At 52.5% G+C, this 13,304-nt stretch overlaps 1 protein-coding gene across 1 annotated transcript; it reads left to right on the top strand.

The window, feature by feature from the left end:
• Positions 1-8,310: 8,310 nt before the first annotated feature.
• On the top strand, positions 8,311-9,681 carry LOC137833997 (uncharacterized). Its single transcript, XM_068642064.1, has 2 exons — positions 8,311-9,220; positions 9,452-9,681. Exons 1-2 carry the CDS (start codon positions 8,311-8,313, stop codon positions 9,679-9,681), a joined length of 1,140 nt encoding a protein of 379 aa, XP_068498165.1.
• The last annotated feature ends 3,623 nt before the right edge of the window (positions 9,682-13,304 follow it).

Below are 13,304 nucleotides of genomic sequence, written 5' to 3'. Positions count from 1 at the left end.
GGTGCACATGTCGATCCTTTGACGAGGCAGGTTCCAACGTTCTGGTCAACAGGCAGGATCAAGGAGTATCTGGCGAGCCCGCCGGTTTTGTGCAAACCGCTGGTGGGAACCCCTCTCAGGTTGTACTTTGCTGTACCTGAGAGAGCGGTGAGTGCGGTGCTCGCCCAGGACCAAGATCAGGCTCAGAAGCCTATTTATTTTGTTAGTAAGGTGCTGCAGGGCCCAGAAACGAGATATCAGGCCCTAGAGAAGGCTGTGCTTGCTGTGGTATTTTCGGCAAGGAGGTTGCGCCACTATTTCCATAGCTTCACGATACTAGTGATGACCGACCTCCCCTTCCAGAAGGTCTTGAAGAAGCCCGACGTTGCGGGAAGGATGGTGAAGTGGGCGGTGGAGCTGTCGGAGTTTGACATTAAGTATGAGCCCCGAGGCCCGATTAAGGGACAGATCTTCGCAGATTTCGTGGTCGAGCTCTCATCTGAGGCAACACGAGTTGAAGGGGACGACTTCCGTTGGGTGCTTTCAGTGGATGGATCGTCGAACCAGCAGGGTAGCGGTGCTGGAGTCATCTTGGAGGGACCCAACGGCGTGCTGATCGAACAATCTTTGAGGTTTGCCTTCAAAGCCAGCAACAATCAAGCAGAATATGAGGCGCTGATCGCCGGGATCTTGCTGGCTAAAGAGATGGGAGCTAGGGTGCTGATGGCAAAGAGTGACTCGCTGCTAGTCACGGGGCAAGTAACAGGCGAGTTCCAAGCCAAAGATCCACAAATGGCGGCTTACCTGGAGTATGTGCAGGAATTGAAGAGTTCCTTCGCCTCCTTTGAAGTGGTGCACGTGCCCAGAGAGCAGAATGCCCGAGCTGACTTGCTAGCCAAGCTCGCCAGTTCAGGCAAGGGGGTAGGCAGAGGACGGTGATTCAAGAAACTCTGAAGGTGCCGAGAGCATTTGTGGCAGATCACCTGGTTCTTCAGATAAGCAAGTCGACGGAGAAAGCGGCGAGGAGTCACAGATCCCTGACTCAAGAGACCTTGAGATCGCCGAGAATAAGAGCATGTCGGGGAGAGAAGGTGAACATGACGCAAGTCTGCGCTACCCATGACCCAGACACCTGGATAACACAGTACAAGCGGTGCCTGACAGATGGCCTTCTCCCGCTGGACCCGACAGAGGCCAGGAAGATAAAGAAGAATTCTAGCAAGTTCACAATGATTGATGGCGATCTGTACAGGTTTGGGTTCACTCACCCACTCCAAGAATGTGTGCATGGTGAGAAATGTACGAGAATTATGGCAGAGCTCCATGAAGGGATATGCGGAAGCCACGTCGAGGGTCGAGCTCTGGCCGCAAGGACTCTCCGTGCAGGTTACTACTGGCCAACGATGAGAGAAGATTGCAAGAGGTATGCGCAGTGCTGCAAGCAATGCCAGCAGCACGCCGATTGGAACAAGGCGCCTCCCGAGGAGTTGAAGTCGATTTACAGCCCTTGGCCGTTTCATACATGGGGAATCGACATCCTGGGACCTTTCCCGCTGGCGATCAGGCAGATGAAGTACTTGGTGGTGGCGATCGAGTATTTCACCAAATGGATCGAAGCAGAACCAGTGGCCCAGATCACCGCACACAAGATCGAAGGTTTCGTGTGGAAGAACATTGTGTGCCGGTTTGGTGTGCCCAAGCGCCTGGTGTCGGACAATGGGACTCAGTTTGCGAGTCACCTGTTGAAGAAGCTGTGTGAAGGGGTGGGAATTCAACAAGTGTTTGCATCCGTCGAGCACCCTCAGACAAATGGCCAAGTAGAGTCAGCCAATCGGGTGTTGCTGCGAGGTTTGAAGAGAAGGCTAGAGAAAGCCAAAGGAAGCTGGGCTGAGGAGGTACCCCGTATAGTTTGGGCGTACCACACCACCGAGCAGTCAGGAACCCAGAGACCCCGTTCAGCTTGGTCTATGGGTGCGACGCAATGATTCCAGTGGAGATCCAGGAGAGCTCGCCGAGATTCCAAAACTTCGTGGAGGAAGACTCGAATGAGGAGAGAAGGCTGAATCTGGATCTGCTGGATGAGGTCAGGGAAGAGGCGAGATTGAAAGCTGAGGCGGTGAAGAGAAGAATTGAACGAAGATATAACTCAAAGGTGATGCCGAGGCAGTTCAGAGAAGGCGACCTGGTGATGAGGAAAGCCCACCAGTACGAGATGGAGAATAAGCTGTCGCCTAAGTGGACGGGACCGTTCAGAATAACCGAGGCGCTCGGGAACGGCGCCTACCGCTTAGAGACATTGGAAGGAGGGGCGATTCCTCGCACTTGGAACGCCACGCACCTCAAGTTGTATTACAGTTAAGAGCTTTGTAAGTAAAGACAAACACGAAGTTATATTACAATGTCTCTGTTAAAACAGTTTGAAGGGGGCACTCTTTTTTCCCTAAGGAGGGTTTTTAATGAGGCCACCCAATAAAGAAGAGTTTGCGAAGTTTAAAGTTGTTTTAGATTGCATGCTTGCTGTTTTCCAATGTTTTGAAGAAAGACCTTGTCGCTTATATGTGATTTAAGGCAAGTTAAAGATATATTGCATGCTTTCTAAAAAGTTCCTAAGTCCCCATCGTCTATCGGCGATCGGAGGCACCAGTTAAAGTTAAAGTCCTCATCGTCTTTCAGCGATCGGAGGCACCAATTAAAAGACCTCGACGCCCTCGCGCGTTCTGAGGCGAGATGAAGACCTCCTCGCCGTCGAGCGAGTGCAGGCGAGGAAGAGCAAAAAGTCCTCAGTGTTTCTGGGGGGGAGAAGATGTAACCCCTGGGGCAATGTAGAGGCACCAGCGAAAAGCCCTCAGTGTTTCTGGGGGAGAGGAGATGTAACCCCTGGGGCAATGTAGAGGCACCAGTTAAAGACCTTCTCGCCGTTGAGCGAGTTCAGGCGAGTTAAAGACCTTCTCGCCTATGAGCGAGTTCAGGCAAGATAAAATCCTTCTCGTCTCGAACGAGTTCAGGTATGGTGTAAAGGGTGGAAGAAGTTTGGGGGGTGGCTAAGGTAGGTTCGAAGAGAACGCCTAGCCACCCGGTCTCTTGTTCTGAAGCTCAAGGAGGTAGAGAAGGATCCGGAAGGCGCCTCTACCCCCAGATGAAGGAACAATGGCCAAGTTATGAAGGCAGGAAGAAGCTTATATCGCCAAGAGTCTTTGGCGACCAGGAAAAGTTCAAGCAATGGCGAGAAAGTTAAGACCTGTTTTGATAAGGCAGATCGGGTGAGCGATGTCCTAAGCCATTAGTTGAGTTGAGGTTCGTTATTTGAAGTACGATTTCACGCTAAGGTTCATTATCTTGAGGTTACGAGCTGTTAGAGTGATTGTTACTCGAAAGTCAGTGGTTCGAAGCAGTTAAGTATATGATCGCGCTTACGAAATTGCTAAGTTAATTTCTTGAAGAAAATTGTGCAAGCAAAGATAAAGCAGCCAAAGAAGTTGTAAGAAGAAATACAAAGACTTTATCATTAAGTAAATATCAGTTCAAGGCACATGTACAGAAAAGTAGAAAGTTTATTACAATCATATGTAAGGAGAAAGCATAAAGGTAGTGGATGGAGGGAATCAATTAGTCTTCAGCAGGAACAACCTTCCCATCCACCACCTCGTTGTTGAGAGACACCATGGTAAGATCTAGATCGGGAAACAAGCAGGCGAACTGTTCCCGGGCGGCCTCGAATCCAGCAGCAAGAATCTGGGCAGAACTCAGGTTAAGTTCTTCGATCTGTTTCTTCAGCCCCTCGTTTTGCTGCTTCAGCTCTTCAGCTAGCTTCTTGAGTTCTTCAATGGCTTCCTGAGCTCGAAGAAGGTCTTCAGCAACCTTCTTGGATTCTGCCTGCACCTGGCCCAGTTCAGCGGCGATCTTCCCGTTTTCGTTGTTGGCTTCAGCGAGCTTGGCCATGGTGTCGTCCCTTTCTTTCTCCACCTTCCCCAGGAAGACCTCCCGATCGGCTGACCTCTTTTCGAGGTTCTTTACCTTGGCGACGTCGGCTTTGATCAATGCCTCCAGGTCAGCCACTTTGACGCGATAAGGCACCAGCTTGCTCTCCAGCTCAATCTTCTCTTGAGCCAAAAGCTGCACCTTATGGCGTAGATCAGTGGCCTCCTTGCGCGCCACCCGGAGCTCGGTGCTCATGGCATCTTCTACTCGGGAGTGCTCGATCTCGGTGAGTGTAAGATTGCAAGATAACCTCTCCGCCTCAATCCTTATGGTGCTATTCTCAGTTCGGAGTGCGAAGAGGTCATCTTGGAGCTTCCTGGTAGAACTCTCCACAGCTTTAGAAATGATGGAGGGGAAATCCTCTGCCATCATCTTCAGTTTTGCTGAAAAGGGCTCCCATACCCTTTTGACCTCAAGAGAGAGGTTTGCTGGTGGAGGCACCGGGGGGCCTTGTTGTTGGTTTTCGCCGCCACCTTCTTGCGTTGGTTGCTCAGTGAGTGCTTCTTGGCGTGGTGGTGACGTTGGGGATTCGGTGATGAGGATTGGAGAGTTGTGAGCACCCTCATCCCCGACTGGAGCAGCCCCTTCGGTTGAAGCATTTGAAGGAGGATCCCCTCCCGCTGATACATAAGGCGTGGAGGCGCTCGGGGGGTTCTCCAAGAAATTGGCTTCGGCGGCCTCAACCACAGGAGGTGCAGACGCCAATGGAATCGCTTGGACTGGCGAGGCGGGAGCTGGTGGAGGAGGCAATGTTGGAGGCGGAGCTGGTGTGGATGGCGGTGTTGATGTTGGAGGTGGAGGTGGGGCTGATGGTGAAGAAGGCGCCACCCTCTTCCTCTTGGTGACGAGGCCATCTTCAGTCACCTCGTCGTCTTCCTCTTCTTCCTCATGAACCACTTGAGGGGCTTTCCTCTTTGGTTTCCTGAGGATCAGTTTCTTGCGCTGGTTGGCGGGCTGGACCTCGGAGGAAGTTGGGCCTTTAGGTGGCGATCTGCCCTGTGCGGCGGCGATCTCCACCACTGAGTTTGGCATGGTTTGGGACCCCGATTCCAACCCATGGGATCGGGCGAGCGCCCTCAGCTCAGCAAGTTTCCCCTGGCCCAACATACGATCTGCATAATGCAAAAATACATGGATTAGCTCAGATAGAAGATAAACGCATAAGACAGTGCGCGACAAAAGCAGATGAGAGATGCAGAAAATAAAACCAAAGTCTTGTGCACAACACACAAGACGCCCAGAAACAGTTAACAGAGATAATGTCAAAGTAAAGACTTAGACGGTGAGGTAAGTTCTAACCTATGCGAACTTCGAGTTGGTCTTCAAAGAACTCGAAGGAAATTAGCGTGGTGGTGAGGAAAGTAATGTTGGCATCTGCCACACTCTTCCAGAAGACGCATAGGTCCTTGTCCAAGGCACCCATGCTATCAGGACTCCTTGGCCTCCTGAAGCTTCCTTTGGACTCTTTGTTCCCTTTGTTTACCCAATACAAGGGGAAACCGTCGAGCAGAGAAGCGTCCTTGTCATTGGGGCGCACCTGGACGAACTTGCCCTTCCAGTCTTTGTAGGATTGCTGGAAGATAGAGAGGATCGACCTCCCAGCAATCCCGTTCAAGCTCACCCACAGGAGATCTCCTGGGTGCTTGGCTTCAAAAAGAAAGAGGAAGACGTCCACTGACGCTGGCAGCCCCAAGTGGCCGCACATGATCTGGAAGGCCCGCACGAACGCCCAGCTGTTGGGATGGAGCTGGGCGGCGGCGATATCGATCTCGGTAAGTAGCTCTCTTTCAAAGCGAGTGAAGGGAAACCTAAGTATATGAAGCAGAACAGCCCGCCGGTGTATATGAAGCAGAACAGCCCGCCGGTGTTACCTTTGTCGTCGACGCACACTGGCAAGTCGGGGGGGCAAGGTAGCACCATCATTTTCTCGTCGTGCTCCTTGTGGAACGATAGGTGAGGCTCGTCCCCTTTCTTCAAACGAAGAACTGCCCCAGCAGAGTTTACAGAAGATGTTTCCTTCAACAAAGTCGAGGTGGCCCAGGGGTATAATGTTTTGAAGTCTGGGGTAGGAACGGAGGCTCCTCCGGCGACAGGGGGAGTGGCCTGAGCCAGGTTAGAGCGGGAGGGTGCAGGCCTCTCAGCCTGGGAAGAGGAAGCACCAGGTGCTCGCGGTTGGTTGTGTGCTTGAGATGAAGGGTTTCGAGACGAGGGAGGAGGATTTGGGTTGATCTTTGAGCGAGCCATCTGCAAAGGAAGAAGAAAAGAAAAGGTGATCAGGGTTCGCAGAGGCTGACTCGATTGTGAAAGAGGGGTGAAAAACGAACGAACGAAGGTTCGTTGTAACGAAGACGAAGCCCTAAGTTACGAGAAAGGAGAAATGGAAAAAACAACCCACAACGTATGCACCAGACAGTTAAAGGATGATGCGAATCGGTTAAAATGCAGGAAAAACCAGCAGAAGAAGGAAAGGAAGTACCTTTTTATGATCGGGAGAGTGATGAAGGAAGTTGGTGATTCAGGAGGTTGAAGAACGTTGAGAGCTTTTGCAGAAGAAAGTTGAAGCGTCTGAGAATACGAAGAAAGTGATGGAACAGTGGAGCGAAATGGGTTTAAGGATTTTTCGAATAAGTTTGGGAAGCGCAAACGTCAATTAAAGGTAACCGTTGATGAAGCCACGTGTCGAGCGATGGGAGGAGTGTTTGGTGGAGCGTCAGGAAAGCAGAAAGTACAACCGCTTGGAATTCTGCGCCAGCGCCACGTAGATCGGTGTTGACGTGACTCCTTTAGTCTTTTCGTTGGACAAGTCTTCGCTTAAGACTGGGGGGCTTGTGTACCGCCCTGGTAGTCGGAAGTGATGACGTGGCACCAAGCTACGGTATAGGCGTGTTGACGAGACGCCAAGTTGGCAGAAGGGAAGGAAGTCGGGGGGCTCGTGAAGTCGCCAGTTATTAAGTTGGCGTGCTCCGATCTCCAGCACACCAGAACCGGCGGTCACCGGGTTAAAGATGAAGTCGCCAGATATAAACTCAGGCGACCAAGTGAGTAGAGATCGCACTCCAGGACAGCTATGCACTGAGTAGTATCATGCATAAGTAACTTAGCCAAAGGAGAGTCAGAAGCAGCGCCCAAGTCAAGGAGGCTCCAGATGATGGCACGTGTACGACTGGATGCGAGCCACGTGTCCAGGCGTGTAACTGCCAGGAGAGAGAAAGTGCCCAGGTATATAAGGGTTTCCCAACGAACTTCTGAGGTACGGACGTTCAGATTGTCTTCTTTACGCTTGCGAGTTCTTGAGTATACTGAGAGAGAGAGAGAACTGGTTCACGGTTCCTTGAGAGTTCTTGAGTGTTACTCTTAGTATTTGGTGATTCGGTCACTGACTTGGGCGTTGGAGTACGATTGGCCGCAGCGGCGCCGCTCTGTTCTTTTGCAGGTTCTTGAGGTGGATCGTGACGAAGGACGGAGGTTGACGCGTCGCACACGTCGATCCAAGTTTGACGAGGCAAGCTTCAACATTCTGGTCAATAGGCAGGATCAAGAAGTATAAAAGGGAATCAGAGTGAGACTGAGAGAGGGAGATTCTTTTGAACACACACAGTTTTTCTATTGGTGGTTCTGTCGTCTAACTTGATCGTCGGAGTGCAAACGGCCGCTAGAGGCGCCGTCTGTGGTTTTGCAGGTCACACTTAGAGATCCTAGAGAAGGTTCTGAGGGTGATTTTACAGATAACACAGTCACGTAGACGGGGTAGTGAGAGCTACGAAGCGATTCCTCCACGCCCGAGTTGTCGGCAGGATCATTTGGCGCCCACCGTGGGGCTCGAGTGAATCGTGGTCCCATCCACATTTTCTGAAACTAATCAAAGTTTGCGCTAAGTTTTCCGCTGAGAAAATGCCAAGAAACAGACAACCATCACCTGCGCCATCTGCTGAGGAGGGCGCTGTGACAATGGCGCAGGTCCTGGAGATGGTGCGCACACTGCAGGATAACGTCGCAGCGTCGAGAGCTGAACAAGAAAACATGCAGACGGTGTTGGCTGCGTCACAGAGCAGAAACGATGAGCTGAATCGTGTCAATGAAGAGCTGAGAAGGACGTTGCGGGCACAGAGGGAGTACGTGGTTGAAGAAAGGGTGTCGAGGCCACCATCGCCTCAGAGATCGTTCCCTATGCCCTTCTCCCCTGACATCATGGGAACCATGGTGCCTCCCAACCTGCTGGGAGTAAAGGCGTCGTTCACAGGGGTGGAAGATCCAGAAGCACATCTGACAGCGTTCCACACTCAGATGATGCTGTCTGGAGGCTCGGATGTTGTGTACTGCAAGATGTTCATGAGTACACTAAGTGGAATAGCCATGGAATGGTTCGTGAGCCTGCCCGAAGGTCATATCACGTCCTTCCCTCAGTTTTCGAAACTCTTCACCGAGCAATACATCGTTAACAAAGCACCTGCAGTGGTGTCATACGACTTGTTCGATGTACGCCAGTACCAAGGTGAGTCATTGAAAGACTACCTCAACCGCTTTGGAGCACAAGTGGTCAGATTGCCCAGCAAGGATGAGAATATGATGGTGCACGCATTCAAGAAGGGAGTCCTGCCTGGTCCCTCTAGTGAGTCTCTTATCAGGAGCCATCCCAGCTCCTTCGCGGAAATCCGGCGACGCGCGGTGGCGCACATAATGGCAGAAACGGAGGTTTCTGAGAAAAGAGGAAGTGCTGCACCACCGAGACCGCGCGGAGGACAAGGGAAGCCACAGCAGCCAGCCAGGGTGCATGAGGCGAAGGAGGGAAAGAAGGTGCAGGGGAAACATCGTCCTTATGCACCCGCGAAGGACCAGGGAAGGGGGCGCGCAAAGGAGAACAATGCACCCCCGAGATACAATTTCCTGGTAGGGTTGGCGGACCTGATCGCCCTCCCTGCCGTAGCTGCGAGACTTCGAGTACCGGAAAAGACAGATAAGGTACTCGGAAGGAAGAAGAATGAGTGGTGTGAGTTTCATCAGGCCTTTGGCCACACACTCCACTCATGTTTGGCATTGGGACACCAACTGGCGGAATTGGTAAAATCTGGATTCCTGGCAAATTACCTGCGTGAGCCGCAGGGTGATCGCGCATCGGGGTCCCAGGCAGGTGAACAGCAGCACGAAGTTCCTGTTCACGGGGAGGTGCACACGATCACTGGAGGCTTCTCCGGTGGGGGGTGTACCGCATCGCAAAGAAGAAGGTATGCGTGGTCCGTTATGGCCGTGGACTCGGTAGACGAAGGTAATTTCCCCGAGGTGGACATTACCTTCAGGAAAGCTGATCTACGGGACGTTGTGCCGCACGACAACGACCCTGTGGTCATCTCCCTCGTCACAGCAGGAAGACGAGTGCATAGAGTGCTCGTAGACCAAGGGAGCTCGGCAGACGTCATGTTCTTGCCAACATTCAACAAGTTGCAGTTGTCCCCCGATAAACTGAGGCCGCATACCGGGTGTCTTTACGGCTTTGCAGGGGATCAGGTAGAGGTGCGGGGATATATTGAGCTGAGAATGACGTTCACCGATGGGACGGCAGCCCGCACCGAAAGGATAAAGTACTTGGTGGTGAACGCCCCTTCTGCGTACAACTTCTTGTTAGGGAGGCCAACACTCAATAGGTTGGGTGCAGTGCCATCAACAAGGCACATGAAGCTGAAGCTGCCGTCGATGGAGGGGACGGTGATAACTAATCCTGCCCGTTGACCAGAACGTTGAAGCTTGCCTCGTCAAACTTGGATCGACGTGTGCGCCGCGTCAACCTCCGTCCTTCGTCACGATCCACCTCAAGAACCTGCAAAAGAACAGAGCGGCGCCGCTGCGGCCGATCGCACTCCAATGCCCAAGTCAGTGACCGAACCACCAAATACTAAGAGTAACACTCAAGAACTCTCAGGGAACCGTGAACCAGTTCTCTCTCAGTATACACAGGAACTCGCAAGCGTAAAGAAGACAATCTGAACGTGCGTACCTCAGAAGTTCGTTGGGAAACCCTTATATACCTGGGCACTTTCTCTCTCCTGGCAGTTACACACCTGGACACGTGGCTCGCATCCAACCGTACACGTGCCATCATCTGGAGCCTCCTTGACTTGGGCGCTGCTTCTGACTCTCCTTTGGCTAAGTTACTTATGCATGATACTACTCAGTGCATAGCTGTCCTGGAGTGCGACCTCTACTGGATTGGCGAGCTAGGGTGCCTTCGTACACACCTTCCCTGTGGTCTCGCCGGCCGCCTTCATAATCTGCACCACCTTCATCTTCGGCGATGTGCTTGCTCCGGCGATCTCTAATCACTTGGTCGCCTGAGTTTACATCTGGCGACTTCATCTTTAACCCGGTGACCGCCGGTTCTGGTGTACTGGAGATCGGAGCACGCCAACTTAATAACTGGCGACTTCACGAGCCCCCCGACTTCCTTCCCTTCTGCCAACCTGGCGTCTCGTCAACACACCTATACCGTAGCTTGATGCCACGTCATCACTTCCGACTACCAGGGCGGTACAATAACCATCAAGTCGGATCAGGCTGAGGCTAGGCGCTATTATGAGAATAGCCTTAAGCAGAAGAGGAGCATATGTCATGTCACCTCAACGCCACCGCCGGGTGTGCTCGAAGAGCGATCGGTGGTAAGAGGAACGCATGGCGATCAGGGGATGGAGAATGCTGCGCTGGGGAGCTCCCAGGTAGCTCAGGTGGAAGCTGAAGATGAAGTCATGATCACTCCTCGCGAATCGGGGATCGCGAGGGCGGTCATCGCCAGCGAAACGAGACCCCACCCAATTGAGGGGTGGGTGGAAGTGGACATAAGGGGGAAAAAGTTTAAACTGGGAGGATCGCTCGATGAAGAAGAACGAGGGCTGATCGCCGGGGTTATCGAGAAACACCTGGATGCCTTCGCATGGTCGGCGTCTGACATGCCAGGAATCGACCCCGATTTCCTTTGCCATCGCCTGGCGATGGATCCTAAAGTCCGACCTGTGCGTCAGAGGCGAAGGAAATTCAACGAGGAAAAGAGGAAAGTGATCCACGACGAAGCGCAGAAGCTCCTTGCTGCAGGGCACATCAGAGAGATCCAGTACCCCGAGTGGCTAGCGAACGTGGTACTGGTTCAGAAGGCAAGCGGCAAGCGGAGAATGTGCGTGGACTTCACTGACCTCAACAAGGCATGCCCCAAAGATTCTTACCCCTTACCCAGTATAGACGCCCTAGTTGATAGCGCATCAGGGGGGAAGCTACTCAGCTTCTTGGATGCTTTCTCAGGGTATAACCAGATCAAGATGCACCCCATGGATGAATGCAAAACCGCATTCTTGACTGAACGGTCTTGCTACTGCTACAAGGTAATGCCGTTCGGGCTGAAGAATGCGGGGGCTACCTATCAGCGACTCATGGATAGGGTGCTCTCGCCCATGCTGGGAAGGAACGTGCATGCTTACGTAGATGACATGGTGGTCACATCCCTAGAGAAGAAGCACCATGTGGCTGATCTGGAGGAACTATTCGCCACCATTGCCAAGTACAGGTTGAAGCTCAACCTTGAGAAGTGTATCTTTAGTGTGGAGGTTGGGAAGTTCTTGGGTTTCCTCTTGACTGAGCGAGGAATCGAAGCCAATCCAGAGAAGTGCGCAGCAATCGTGGCAATGAGGAGTCTGACGACGGTGAAGGAAGTGCAGCAACTCACCGGTCGGTTGGCAGCATTATCCCGGTTCATGTCCGCTGGAGGGGAGAAAGGTCATCCGTACTTCCAGTGTCTTAAGCGCAACAGCAGATTCCTTTGGACACAGGAGTGCGAGGAGGCCTTCATCAAGTTGAAGGAGTACCTGGCAAGCCCACCAGTCCTGTGCAAACCAAAAGTGGCCACCCCTCTTCGTCTATACTTTGCTGTGACGGAGAGAGCCGTCAGCTCAGTCTTGGTGCAAGAGCAAGAGCAGGCTCAGAAGCCTGTGTACTTTGTGAGTAAGGTACTGCAAGGCCCTAAAACAAGGTACCAGGCCCTCGAGAAGGCTGCCCTGGCGGTGGTATTTTCAGCAAGAAGACTCAGACACTATTTCCACAGCTTCACAGTAGTGGTAATGACAGACCTGCCCATCCAAAACGTGCTGAAGAAGCCAGACGTAGCCGGAAGGATGGTCAAGTGGGCGGTGGAGTTGTCAGAGTTTGACATACAGTATGAGCCCCGAGGACCGATAAAGGGGCAGGTGTTTGCCGACTTTGTGGTCGAGCTTTCGTCAGTCGCGACACCTACGGAAGGATTAGACTTCCGGTGGCTACTATCAGTGGACGACTCCTCCAACTAGCAGGGGAGCGGCGCTGGAGTCATTTTGGAAGGCCCAAATGGAGTGTTGATCGAGCAGTCCCTCCGTTTTGCCTTCAAAGCTAGCAACAATCAAGCAGAGTATGAAGCACTTATCGCAGGAATGTTGCTAGCAAGAGAAATGGGAGCAAGAAATCTGTTGGCCAAGAGTGACTCTTTGCTAGTCACCGGGCAAGTAGTAGGGGAGTTCCAGGCGAAAGATCCCCAGATGGCGGCTTACCTAGAGTACGTACAGCTCCTCAAGACGTCCTTCACCGAGTTTGAGCTAATCCATGTGCCAAGAGAGCAAAATGCCAGAGCAGACCTGCTTGCCAAGCTGGCCAGCTCAAGCAAGGGGGGAAAGCAGAGGACCGTCATTCAAGAAACCTTGAAGGTACCCCGAGCGTTCGTATCAGACAACCAAGTGTGCCAGGTGTACCAATCGATGGAACGTCTGGCGATCGGTCATCGTTCGCTGACTCAAGAGACGTTGAAAGAGCCGAGGGTTAGAGCGCGACCGGCAAGGACCGATGAGGCGATGGAAGTCTGCGTCGCTAGGGAGCCTGACACGTGGATGACGCCGTACCAGTTGTACTTAGAAGACGGCGTACTCCCACTGGACCCAACAGAGGCTAAAAGAATAAAGAAGAGCTCGAGTAAGTTCACTTTGATTGATGGGAAGTTGTTTAGATTCGGGTTTTCTCATCCTGTGCAGATCTGCGTGTATGGTGAGCAATGCACTAGACTCATGTCAGAGCTACACGAGGGGGTATGCGGAAGCCATGTAGGTGGTCGCGCTTTGGCAAGTAGGATCCTCCGCGCGGGGTACTATTGGCCAAAGCTGAAGGAAGACTGCGTGAGGTATGCTCAGCGTTGCAAACAATGTCAACTTCACGCAGACTGGCATAAGGCACCCCCCGAGGAGTTGAGGTCCATCCATAGCCCGTGGCCATTTCACACATGGGGAATCGACATCCTGGGACCCTTTCCCCTGGCAACAAGGCAGATGAAGTTCCTCATCATGGCTATCGAA

Source organism: Phaseolus vulgaris, chromosome 5 (assembly GCF_000499845.2).
Source record: "Phaseolus vulgaris cultivar G19833 chromosome 5, P. vulgaris v2.0, whole genome shotgun sequence".
Taxonomy (NCBI): domain Eukaryota; kingdom Viridiplantae; phylum Streptophyta; class Magnoliopsida; order Fabales; family Fabaceae; genus Phaseolus; species Phaseolus vulgaris.
The sequence above is the reverse complement of the archived record's forward strand: the minus strand, read 5'-3'. Positions and strand labels throughout refer to the sequence as shown.

Coding starts and splice junctions, on each gene's coding strand:
- LOC137833997 (XM_068642064.1), top strand. CDS start 8,311: ATGGAATGGTTCGTGAGCCTGCCCGAAGGTCATATCACGTCCTTCCCT. Junction 9,221..9,451: donor CGTGGACTCGGTAGACGAAG/GTAATTTCCCCG, acceptor ACGGCTTTGCAG/GGGATCAGGTAGAGGTGCGG.